Source organism: Stegodyphus dumicola, chromosome 1 (assembly GCF_044657685.1).
Source record: "Stegodyphus dumicola isolate Sdum_Otavi_A_Nest chromosome 1, ASM4465768v1".
NCBI lineage: Eukaryota > Metazoa > Arthropoda > Arachnida > Araneae > Eresidae > Stegodyphus > Stegodyphus dumicola.
Window position 1 is genome coordinate 4,366,660 of NC_140768.1, and position 13,760 is coordinate 4,380,419.

Sequence of the window (13,760 nt, forward strand, 5' to 3'; positions counted from 1 at the left end):
CACAAGCTGCTTCTTTGGTTCGATTGATTATCACCATAGAACTGGAGGGAGGGGGATTGACTTAAAAACAAATCTCACGGGGGACGGCGGAGGGTGGTGAGAGGTCCGAAGCATTTTTTTTTCTTTCTTTCCACTTTTTTCACTTCCCTTACACCTTTCTCGTTATGAAATTATTTAAATAATCATACACAATAAAATCCTTTTTAAAAAATGCAAAATTAAATTGTATTTTAATATTTAACAACCACAAATAATGTTTAAAACATTAGTTTAATTTATAGATATTAAAACCAATTACTTTTAAAGTAAGGTGACATAATTGATTACACCTCTACAACATAAAATATCATAAACAATAAAATTTTTATTTCAAATAAAAATGCAAAATTAAATTGATTTTTAATATTTAGAAGCCATAAATAATATTTAAAACACGGAATTTATGCAAAATAAAATGCATTATTTTTTAAATAAAATGACAACAAAGCTCATGCGACTTGGTATTCCGGCTCAACTTATTCACATAATTAACTCGTATCTCACTAATCGTTCTTTCTCCGTACTAGTTCTATCATTTCAGCTCCCTGTCCAATCCTAAGTAGTGTAGCTCATGGTAGTCTACTTGGACTGACTATATTCAACATCTTTAACGACGACATTTCAAAATCACCCAGTGTTACTCTAGCACTCTATGCAGATGACATGGCCATCCTAACAAAACACAAACATTTGAATGTTCTGGTTCATAATATTCAGAGTTATCTCCATAGCCTTGAGCACTGGGTTATTACTTGAAAAATCAAAATTAACGTCGCTAAATGTGCTCCCATGATATTCACATGCTCCCGAATCCTGTACCCTACCATTAATATAAAGTTCTTCGATGAGTCCCCTGGTCAAATTCATTGTATCTAGGAATGATACTTTTAATTTGGCATCTTCATATTGATTATACACTCAATAAAGCAAAGACCGTCAGAACCCAACTTTACTCCCTTCTAGGTCGAAAGAGCCCTCTGTCAATCAAAAACAAAGTTCTTCTCTATACTTCCATCATTCGACCAATATTTTTATATGCTTGCATCATCTGGGGTACAGCTACATAAACACACATAAAAAAACTTAAGGCTTCCAAAGTAAAACCCTGCGTTTAGTCCTTAATGCAGCCTATTATGTCCGTAGTGCGATTCGTTCGAATCTTAACATTAAATCCATAGACGTTGTTATTAAAAAACTTAGTCAAAATTTACTCCTCAAAATTAAACAGACTGATAACCGTGCACTTCAACAGTTACCGGCCTATGATCCTGCAATTTACAGCTCACAGAAAAGACCTCGCTCCATCGTGGGACGCGAATACAGCATCTATCCTCCAGCTAAAAGGCGTAGACACGCCCCTCTGTTCTCAGTTCCAGCGCCTGGCCCATGAAGGACATTCTACCATGAAATTGCTCTGCCATTCTCCTACTCCAGTATTACTGAAAAGTGACCACCTCTGCATTCTTATCAATCTGTTCACTATTTAATCACATCATGGCCGCTGTCCTGGATATTTCGTCGCAAAAATTTAATCTTTGCTTCGCTATGATTAGTGCCATAGCCAATGAGCCTATTAATCTGTAAAATCTTTCCTTTCTGCTTTAGTGTAATATTTGTGTGTTATAAATAATAATAATAATAATAATATATAAAATTAAAGAATACAAAAAAGTTTAAAATCATAAAACTTCCAAAAAATTAAAAACTAGATTTTTACTATCCTTTAACTTTCTTGAGTTAATGTAGCTCCCTCTAGTGTGCATCATGATAATCAATTATGCAATTTTCCTATTTCTGCTTACTACTTAGATATTTTTCTGATGTGGAGGTACAAGGTTTTGAACCATAGGCACTCCATAACTTATAATCATTGGTATTACCATAAATAACTTGTCCAGTAGTGGGTTTACCATAAGTCGTATCGCTTGCCAAAATCCGTGCAACTGTCTACCAAAGTAGCACCCTGACAGACTTAATTCGCTATTCTGCCAAGTTTCAAATGTAAAAAAATATAGCTATTATGATTTTAAAAAAATTAGGTTTAGCCACACTAAAACAACTATAAAATTGTATGATAATTCTACAACTATGGCATGCAGATTAACTAAAGGCATAAACAGCTTAACCGGAAGATAAGAATAACATAATTCGGTACTACTCGGTTTCGAGGGCTGTAAAAAATCGCCAAACTACTGTTGATGCCAATGATTGCAAAAATAATTGCGGCAGGAAAGGAAGTATAATACTAAATAACTATCTAAGATTCATGTTTTAATTTAGATGAAAGGTTAATTTCATACAATACTTTTTTATTATTATAATTTATATGAAAAAGGCTAAACATGACTGAATGGAAGCATAAGGGTAAATAACTATTTCGAACCATTATTATAATTTATATAAAAATTGCTAAACATAACTGAATTGATGTCTGCATCGCTATTTTGCTACCGACTTATCACTAAAGAATAATTTCATCTCGTTGGTTGTTCAAACGTAATTTTCTATAATGAATGATGCCTTTTTTTTTTAAATATTCTTAGTAAAGTGCAGAATCACTCACTTATTTATTCGCCGCTTTTTACAAGGGTAAAAACAATTGGATTTTTGTGAATTTTCTTTTACTTTTTAAGTGAAAATAGGTTGATGTGTACATAGATAATGTCAAGGGTGAGCGCAGTGCCATTTTTGTGCAATTCTAGGATTTTTCTTTTAAGTGAAAATAGGTCGATGTGCACATGGATACCGAGTATGTGCAGTTCTTAAAAACGCATCAAGCAGTGGATGATTCTGCACTTTACCCAAAATTCTATTGCCAACTTTTCATCATGGGCAATTGTTAAATTTATAGGATATCAAAAAAAGGATTTTAAATCAAAAAAGTATTTAAAAATTAAACTAGTATTTCAATGGCATCTTATGAAATATAGAACTATATAAACTTACGCAATCTGAAATCTCTAGATTTGGCACGCTGTTAAATGGGCTCGTTTGCTAGATTTGGCGTTTTTGTGCATACATTTTTGCTGCAATTTTTTTACGGCCTTCAAAACAGAATAGTATCCATAATTCAATCAATTTAAGGAAAAAATGCACGGAAGCACTTCCGCATTGCCAACTTTGACGATAATAGTTCAAACTTGGTAACCCAGCAGATTCATCCCATTCGCTTGTTCGAAGATTGCAATCATTCCTCTTGCGTTCATTTTGTTGAATTATCACTGTCGTTGTCCGCATTTGCAGATTTATATTATTCTTCTCTTATTTATTACTTTTTTTTCTGATTTTCCATGTTATTTTTTCTGAAATTTTTAACAATGAATAGAAAGAAATATTTTCGTATAATTAAAGAAGTTTCTGTAGATAGATGCCGGTTCTCGATGCGTCAGTTCGGGATGAAAGGAAGAAAATAAAGTGGGAGGGGTGAATGCTAATTTGTGACACAGAATGTACATTTTAAAGAATTAAGTAATGCTTTTATTTCTATTATTGGTTATCGTCATCTAAAATTATGAGAATAAATCAATTTTTACGGCATAAAATTTTAACAAGATAATATATGTTGTTGCTCGTTAGAAAAGTATTAACAATGCTTTTCTAACAATAACCATTCAGAGGATGGCAGGTGTGGCATAAATAGATGATGAAATTGAAATAAAAATATTACTGATTATCTAAGATGACAGAATAGTTTGATGCATCCCCATGGTCATAAAGATTAGCAAACAACTGCTGGTGTAAGGAATGTATTGTTTTCTGTGCTAACTGGAATTTAAGACAAATTTTTTTTCATATATCACGTTAACCGGTTAATTTCAGTATATTAACACTAATTTATAGTTTTTAAATTAATTTTTATTTCTGTTATAAATGCTTATATATTGTCTTATGCTTAATATATTCTTTTATGTGCTAACTTGAATTTAATACAAATTTATTTTTGTATATCACGTTACCGGTTTGTTTTACATCTACATGCTTACTATCTGTGAATTTTTACTACCATATGCTTAATATATTGTTTTGTCTGCTAACTTGAATTTACATGCACTAAAAATCACGTTTACAAAATATCATGTTTACGATGAGCCGCGAGTAAACAAACAACAACATATACAGTCAAAAGTCGTTAATCCGGACTTCAGCGATTCCGGATTATCGATCATCAGTTTAAATCTGGTAGGATGGCACGCAGATAATTATAAAATTAAAAATATGAAACTGTAATTTATGAAATAAAGAACAATTATGATCTAAAAAGTATCAAAATTTACAAAAAAAAAAAATCTTAATATTTATTTGTTTACTTTATTAAACATTTCTTTCAAAGTAAGTTGTTTAAGTTGCTTCATTTTATGTGATAATACTTTCTCTTTAATTCTATAAACAGACATAATTTCGTGTTCAGTTACAAAGTTCTGCTGTTCAAGTCCTATAATTGCTGTGTCGAGAATACCGATTAATTTGTCAATCGAAATTTTTTCGTTTTCAATAACCTCTGTGTCATTTTCTTCACTATTGTAAGCGAATTATAATGACGAGGAATTTGATTTAAATTATATCAAAGACGGAGTGTATCGAGATGAAATACTACATTTAGTAAGGAATTATAAGCCAAATAAAATAAAAACATCTGCCCTGAAAATAAGGATAGTGCTGACAGATCAACTTCCAATTCATCACCGCGGCGTCCCCACCCCCCCGTGCCGCAGAGCAGCGTGAAATTGATAAACAGATTTCAGAATGGTTAGAGAAAAAAGGATATGCCTTTATCCATTTTTTGCAGCAATCCCACTTTTTGTTTGATGGACATCGAAACATACTTTCGCTTTGTAGATCCTTTGGGATCTCCAGCATCGGAAATTCTATTTGACATATTCGAAAGTTCAAGCTTACTTTTATAAAATTGCTCTAACAGTCTGCAAAAAATAATAAGCAGGATCCAATTCGAAGATTAAGGAACAACGCAATCTGCAACATTAACTGAAATAGATAGTTTTAGCTTATACCGTCCGTTATACATTAAACGTACATGCGTAAATGTATTATGCACATGCGCACACGCATATGCTCAGCCGTAAATGCTTATGAGCATGCGTCAACGCGATGCATGCGCAGAAAGTTTGTAGCTTTGAAGTCCGGATTAACGACTTTTAACTGTATTATCTTGTTAAAATTTTATGTCATAAAAATTGATTCATTCTCATAATTTTAGATGACAATAACCAATAATAAGAATAAAAGCATTACTTATTTAAAATGTACATTCCGTATTACAAATTAGCATTCACCCCTCCCGTCATATTTTCTTCCTTTCATCCCGAACCGAGAACCAGCATGAAAATATCTCTATCTATTCGTTGTTAAAAAATTCAGAAAAAATAACATTTACGATTACTCACAAGTTTGGCAAGTAAAAACGCAATGGCGCCAACGGTTTCTTTCCCGAAGCACCAACGGGTTCTCTGCAGATGAAAACCCAAATGCACAATTTACCAAATAAAAAATTTTTAAAAACTGAGCTAACAGAATAACAAAAGGGTATGTATATATATGTTATATACTTTCTGTTCGGCCGATTGCGACCAAAATAGGAGATACACACCTACATGTTATAACAGTCCTATATACATAATTTCATTTTCACCAATTCAGGCAAAAGCTATAAATGCATATAGTTTCTGATGAAAATACAATTCGTCTTACAAAATGTTTAGTTTCAGATGAAAATACAATTTGTCTTACAAAAACCTAAACTTTGGAATAGAAAAAAGTGGAAAATATGCTTAAAAAAGTGGTGACATTAGTTTGTAAAAAAATGAAAAACTGTCATGCACATGGTTTCCAGAGTTTAGTACATACTAAAATTTTGGAAATTTCAACTAAGGTGGTTGGAATAATATGCAAGTACTGGAGTTTTTTCACTTACATCATGGATAATTTTAAAAAGGCATTAAAAGAACCCAAATTTTTAACAAATTTAAAATCATACAAGCAAGATAATATTTACGATCTTCTAAACTCATAAAAAAAATATAGTTTATTCTTTGAAAATAGTCATACAGCTTCCTCCGTACACATTAGAGTTATGATTTGTGATACATGATTTACATGAATTCGTCATAAAATACACTATTACACAACCTACCTTTCCTTCAGCTTCAGAATCACCATAATCGTGTCTATGATAATTTTTCACTTCACGATCTGTGGAGGGAAAAAAGAAGTATATTTAATAATATAATTTAATTATTAATAAATGAATAATTACCGAATAATTTTATGTAAAAAATACTTACAAACTGATGGACCAACAATATCTTGACACTGTACACAGTGGTATTTTTCAATATCCACAGATTCATGTTCTTTAACATTGACACAACTGTAAAAGTATATTTAAAATTAAATGCCTTAAGTACTTTTAATGTAAACAACAATGGTTTTAAATCACAAATGTCACATATTATGAAATTGAGCTATTTCCTCATATGAAACAATTTTATTAATTCAATAATTTTGATCGTAACTTTAAAAAATACTGTATTTAGCAATTTGAAAAAATAATAGTACAAACTTTTAAACAAAGATTAGTCTAATTCGGAAAATTAAAAAAAAATATGCAAAATATAACGAGCAAGTTAACACATTTCATCAGCGACCCCTCTATAACATGGTGGAAAGTGTATTTAGATACATTCTGTTTATTGAGATACTAGATTTCATAACAAATTTTGAAACCAAATATCTATGCGTGTAAATATCTAAATTATTCATAATTAACATAAAAAAGAAAAGAAATATTAATTTGATTATCGGATTTCAAAGAAAGCTGTAAAGCGAAAATTCGATATTTTTGTTCTGGAAACAATACACCAAAACATTACTACACAATTTTATTTGTACAGTCATACCTTCCATGATACCAGTCTTTACAAGAATCACACTGTATCATAAATCTAAGTGAATCATAAGGTTCACCGCAAATACAATAAACAGTTCGCGAAGCCATATTTTGAACCCACAGAGTTGAGTTGATCAAAACGCAAGACTGGTTTTCTTTCAAAAATTATTGTAACAAAAAGCAGAAAAAATTCTGATTCCTTAATAAGCCGTTTTGTAATCCTAGAACTTATCATTTAATTAATCTAGATGAAAATGGCATACTTGGAAAATATTTATGGCATACTTAAATCGAATTTTTATAAACAATTTTGATTCTTAGAAATTAAATGAGAAAAGGCTTTCGATATAACATCACATCCAGGGCTCAAAACATTTTCATTAATTACTGTTAATCTCATCAGATCTTCGAAATAAATTAACTAAAATTATCTTCATTGCGATCTTTTTATTCAAACCTTCAATTCTTAATCTCCCTCTTTATAGTATCTAAATACTTGCACCAATAAATCGGTCGTTTTCTTGAATGCTGCAATGATGTGAACTCTTGCACTGATGTATAAGCTACCTTGAATACAGCTCTCCAATTAACTGGCGGGTCACCAGCGATCGAGCAGTAAAGTCACTGAATACCAGTAGTTCGTTCAGAGGTTCGAATCCCCCCAACGCATTTTCGTGGTTCTCCCCATGTGAAACTTGTATACGAGCCAGTTACCCTTAGAAAGTCCTCTAAGAAGGCATTTATCCCCTTCGGAAAATAGCTCTCGAGACTTTGTCGTAATTAAATAAATCAACCAACTGACTGGCTCCTGACAAAGACGACCCGACACTAGCCAATACAGATATCTCTAGCCCCAGACTGCCAACTAGGCAGTTAATAATAACTGCCCCAGTTGATCTAAATAATTAAATAAATATATTTAGAGGTACACAAAATCATTACTGCACTTGATTGTACCATTGAGTCCATACAGCGCTCAAACTAACAATTATGTAAATGGATACAGCTTTCAATTTAAAAATTACAGTAAACTCCAGTCATTTTGAAATCGATTCTCAATTCGGAAGATCCAGTTTAGAGATTTGAAACTTTAGATTGTTTCTGAAATTACTGATTAATTTTTCAGATTGCCCTTTTTAACTTAACTCTATGTATAATTAGAGTTCCAAAACTTCTAGTGCATTTTGCTTGAATACCACTGCATTTTTTAAAATTCATGATTAATTTGACTTATAGCTCAATATAAATGGGGAGTAATGTTCGGAGTAAACGGTAACTCAGAATTTGCGGCACTATCAAGTTTAAATTTTGCGCATCTTTCAATCTGCATGATTATTTCAGGCACTCATATTGGAAAAATTTCAGAAATTGAAGTGTCTGGATCTGCCTGATCCAGCCAATATTAGATATTATTTCAAGTCGTCTTTCATTGCTACTTCGTCTCACGATGTTTCTACATCTTGACACTCGAGAATAAAATACGATCTGGGCGATCTGTGTGAAAGATTCATTCATTTTTTCACCGTTAGGTAGCGCTCTATTCATATAGTTTTAATTTGGAATATTAAATCAGTAATACTGTAAATTTGAAATCCTAATTTTAATCCTGGATTCTTTCAGGATTACTTTTGTTCTTATTGCTGATGTTCATAATATTTGATTTATAGAGTCCCTGTATTCTGCTTTTTGTGAAATTTATGACGTAGAACTACTTCTATTGGTTAGATGGGATCATGTGACGTCACCAGCCGGTTGTCTGGCGAAGTCGGCAGTATTGATAATTCGTCAGAGCTCGGAGCACGATGAGAAGGCGAAGGCCAAGTCTTTGTTAGGAATACGACATGGCAGGCGTGCATGCCGAGCTCGATTAGAGAAATTTTTGTTTTCCCGTTAACAAAATCACAAAGGCTAGAAAATTGAACGCGTTATTATTTATATGTGTATATATATATATTTGAGTATTAAAGAAATTATAAGTAAAGCATTCATTTAAAATTCTTTTATATAGAATATCAAATATTAGTGCATGATATAAAAATTCTTTCGTCTGTTACGAATCGGAATTTGGAAAACAAATAATCGCAAATTTCATTTAATCTTAAAATTTGTTAAATTAAGTATGTCTCCAGGAACATCATCCGAAGATGTATTATTGATGGTTAGTCACGTTCATCATAAGAAGAATGATGGCACATTGTACTTAATGAATGAACGCATAGCATGGATGCCGGAAGGTAAGGATACTTTCTCTATAAGCCATAAATATGCGGATATCAAAATGCAGAAAATATCACCTGATGGAAAGGCGAAGGTGCAGTTGCAAGTGGTGCTACATAATGGAGAGACAACTACTTTTCATTTTGTTAATCCGCTGGGAACCAATCTGCAATTTCAAGATCGAAATAGCGTTAAAGAACTGCTTCAGCAACTCCTGCCAAAATTTAAAAGAAAGATCAACAAAGAACTTGAAGAAAAGAATAATATTTTGGCAAATGATCCTGTACTTTTCCAGCTGTACAGAGATCTTGTAGCTACTCAGGTAATAACAGCTGATGAATTTTGGGCTAATTATGTAAAAAAACCCAATCAAAATGCAAAAACAAAGGTAGACCAAGAAGTAGGAGTTTCAGGATCATTTTTGATTGGCATTGCTCCTCAAACTGATGGCTCCTGTGGTATTAAATACAATATAACTCCAGAAATCATTGATTCCATATTTCGAACATATCCAGCTGTGAAAAGGAAACACATGGAAAATGTCCCACACAAAATTTCTGAAAATGAATTCTGGACTAAATTTTTTCAGTCTCATTATTTTCACAGAGATAGATTAAATATAAATTCGAAAGATTTGTTTTCAGAGTGTGCTAAAATTGATGACCAGGATATAAAGAATGCTATAGATAAAGGAATTCCTGATCCATTTGTTGATGTGACATCATTTGAAGAAGATAATTTAATTGATGATAATGGTAAAGTTATTGTGAGTGCACAAAATACCCAAAAAGAAATAAATCAGTCTATGATTCGACGTTTTAATCATCATTCCATGATGGTTCTTCAAAGCTGTTCCAAGAAAAAGTCAGATGTTCCTGTAGATGGTGCAACAAGTGCAAAAAAACCTGCTCTTATAAATAATTGTGTTTCCAAGAAAAATGCATCATCTGTTTTAGAAATTGAAAAAAATCCCAAAAAAAGCATTATAAAGCATAAAATATTGTATGAAGATCTTAATAAAGATGCACAACAGAATGTGAGTACATTAAACTTGAGTAAAGTCAGCCGCTATCTTAGTGGACCTACACCTATTACAGATGCTGATAATACTTCTCCTGAGGAAGTGTTATTTGCAGTTGATCAACTTAACAACTCTATTCATTCATGGACTCCAGATTTACCAAATGTCCTTCGTCCTAGTTCTGCAATTCTTGCTCTTGGTGAGTTGATGCCTGGTGGCTCGTTAATGAAAAATGTTGATGGCACACGATTAAGTGATACAGTACCAGTAGAAATACAGAATGAGATGAAACAATTATATTTAGCATTAAGTGAATTGCTACGTCATTTCTGGTGCTGTTTTCCTACTACAACACCACAGCTTGAAGAGAAAGTAATCTCTATGCAAGGCAGTCTTCAAAGATTTGAGTATGCAAAATTGCAACCTTTTCAGGATAAACTGGCTAGAAATTGTTTGCCATTAAATCTTACCGAACATTTAAGAAGTCTTCTGCAGTCTGCATATAAAAAGTATTCTACATGGCAAAGCAGACTTGGTAGATGATAAATGTCATATTTATGAATGCCTTTAGGTAGTGTTTTGAAAACAAATTTGCATTATATTCTCATTATCTGTGCAGTTCATAGAATGCTTTATCATTGCTTTATGTTTTCCTTGATTGTTGCTAATGCAGCCTATTGTTGAAATTATTTTATTGTATTGTAATTGTTCTGCATGTATTGTGTAGGATAGTGTCAAATCACAAAAATCAAACCAGGGTGTTAATGAAATGTTTTGTGAAAGGGATTTATTGTTGTGAGGGTTGTTATATGTTTGACAAAAAAGATTATATAAGTTAAATTTGGTTCAAAGAATAAAATTTTTGAACTTCAATTTTGTAGGGGTATGGTTTGAAGTATATATTTATGAAGTCATTAATGTTGTATGTATGCATTCATTGGTGTACATATTATGTAGTAGGAAATTTATGAAATTTTATTAAAATTTTAACATTCTGTTTTTCTAATTATTTGTATTTACAAGTATTTTAATTCATCAAAGTATGTTACACCTTTATGAAGTCTTTTCCAATTATTTAATATTATTTTTTCAGTATTTCCTTCAAGCTATAGAAAAAAATTCATGCCTGCAGTTGATATGTTAAGAATTTAATGCCAATTAATCTGCATTTTATTTTTTTTCAAATGGATATAGAACTGAAATATATATTCCTGTTTTCTCTCTGACATAATTGTTTAATTTCCTGATTATTGATATTATTCTTATTTTTTTTCAGTGCCAATATTAAGTTTCATCAAGATATGTGGAAAAAATCTTAACACATATAGCAGTCATGCTATTAAAGTATTAATAAAACATAATGTTCAAAAACATTAAATTTTTTTATCCACAGAAGAAAATGGAATATTGTCATACATGAAAAGTTTACCAGAAAAATTAGTAGTAAAAGAAAAGTATATGCCTTTTGATAAGACTTCAGTTTTTTAATAATGAAAAGTTGAAAAATAAAGAAAGAGGTTGGTGTTTTCTATTTATTAGTTTATGTTGCATGTATATTTTGCATTTAATTAAGTATTAATCCATAACAATTTTTAGATCTGGAGGAAAAAGTTGAATATTGAGATATAGGAGAAGTTTACTGTTAAAGTAAATAATAAAAGTACATGGCTTGGAATTAAAAAGTTTAAAAAAAATAGGTTGATGTTTTCTTTTTATTAAAATTTATGTTTGTATATATCTTGCATTTAATATAGGAATACAAATATATATATATATTTTTTTACAAGGGTGTTAATGAATGGGTACTGTACTATGGGTACTGTACTGTTATTGGGACCACATCCAGAAATTGTATGCATGTATGTGTGCACATATGTATTTGTGTGTGTGTACACACACACACACACGTGCACATACATACATTTCTGAATCTGGTTCTGATAACAGAAGAGTAAAGGACTGTGTTTAGTTGATCAAGGTATATTAAAAATTTTTATGATTATCTTATGGTAAAAACATTTGTATATGTAGTTACCTAAAATTATATTGGCATATTTTATCCTAATTTATAAATGATTATTTTTAATTCTTTTGAAGGGATGCCACATGCTTGAGCAAAAGCATAAATTACATTTCATCAATTAGCTATCTGTAACATTATAATAAAAATTTCATGTCTGCAATAATTAATTATAAATGAAACCAGTGTCTTTAATTGTTATATATCATTCAGTTTGTATTCAATATAAATAAATGGAAATTCAACCACATATAAAATTCCTTTAAAGTATCTTTCTACTCTGATGCTGTAAGAATTATATGTAATGTTAGGAAACATTATTTTTAGATTGTCTGCATAATATTATATTATGTATCTAATAAATTATAATGAAACATGGCTTTATTACCCTAACGACATATGTTGTGTTGTTGTTATAAAATCAGGATATATTTATTGTCTTCAGCCTGTTCTTAGATGACAGAAGTGTAGCAAGGTGCATTTTTAAAATGGCATTAAGATTTCTTTAGCTGTTTGTTAAAATATTTCAAGATTACAAAAATTTATAGTTCAGCTTTAAACCATACAAATTGATATTAAACAATTATTTAAATTGATTTTAAATTTTTACCAAAACCTTATGGTGATTTTTACCAAACCCTTTTTAATTTAACCAAAACCTTTGATGAGCTGCTTTTTTACAAAATAATACCTGACTTTTTGATTTTATCTTACAAATTATGATAGTTTGTGACTGTTTTATCAAGATTTCTGCATACGTCAAAACTTACCAAGATGAAAATGAAATAAAATTTCCTTATCAGTCTCAGTGTAAGCCTATGACTATGACTTGCGCTAAAGTTACAAAGTAATAAACCAATAATTTATAATAAGAAAACTTTCCATATACCATCTCCAAGGAATACAAATTTAAAACCGTCAAAGAAAATGTTTTTTAGAATTTAAATTAGTATTTTAAATAATTTCAATTATTTGTTTAAAAATCGATTAAAAAAAATCTTTAATCGCAAAAATACTAAACCAAAAGTAAATGGAAAGTTTTCTTATAAATTATTATGATTATTGGTTTATATATATATATATATATATATAATGGAATAATGAGAATTTAAGCAGAAATAGAGTTGTTATTGAAATAAAAGTTTTCATCAGAGGCTAATTACAAATGATCATTATCAGATATAAAACACTAAAACATAAAATACCAATTGAGAAAGCTAAGTTTTGTTATTTGAGTAAAATATTGTGATAATGATTAAGAACTGATGACTGAACTTAAGCTGTCACATAACTTACAAACTGAAGTAATCAGTTTATCCAAAATAATTTCAAGGCGATATTATATCTTATTGTGAATGAATTTATTTTTCATATGCTGTAAATGCAAATAATAAAATATGCATTACAAATATCATCTTTCGAACCTGTTATGCTGACCTGATGTCTGCGACTCTCTTAACACTTTCCAGCATGCTACCTTTTAAAGTTGGAATTTCGATTTAAAAAAAAATGGTAGGCAGTTTAATTAAGCCTAGAGGAGTACACAAGTAAAATTTTGT

General features: G+C 30.7%; 2 protein-coding genes across 2 annotated transcripts in view; one reads left to right on the forward strand and one right to left on the reverse strand.

Annotated features, from left to right (window-relative positions):
• The window catches only part of LOC118197349 (histone lysine demethylase PHF8-like), a 79,935-nt gene extending 72,855 nt beyond the window's left edge, over window positions 1-7,080 (reverse strand). Inside the window, exons 1-3 of the mRNA XM_085812386.1 lie at window positions 6,954-7,080; window positions 6,339-6,424; window positions 6,188-6,246 (exon numbers count right to left, since the gene is read on the reverse strand). Coding sequence (XP_085668512.1) covers window positions 6,188-6,246; window positions 6,339-6,424; window positions 6,954-7,051 — 243 coding nt within the window. The 5' untranslated portion in view covers window positions 7,052-7,080. The remainder of the gene's footprint in view (window positions 1-6,187; window positions 6,247-6,338; window positions 6,425-6,953) is intronic.
• A 1,642-nt stretch (window positions 7,081-8,722) lies between these two features.
• Window positions 8,723-12,594, forward strand: Tfb1 (transcription factor B1). Its single transcript, XM_035368850.2, has one exon. The coding sequence runs from the start codon at window positions 9,063-9,065 to the stop codon at window positions 10,722-10,724; it is 1,662 nt and encodes a 553-aa protein (XP_035224741.1). The 5' UTR covers window positions 8,723-9,062; the 3' UTR covers window positions 10,725-12,594.
• Window positions 12,595-13,760: the final 1,166 nt, after the last annotated feature.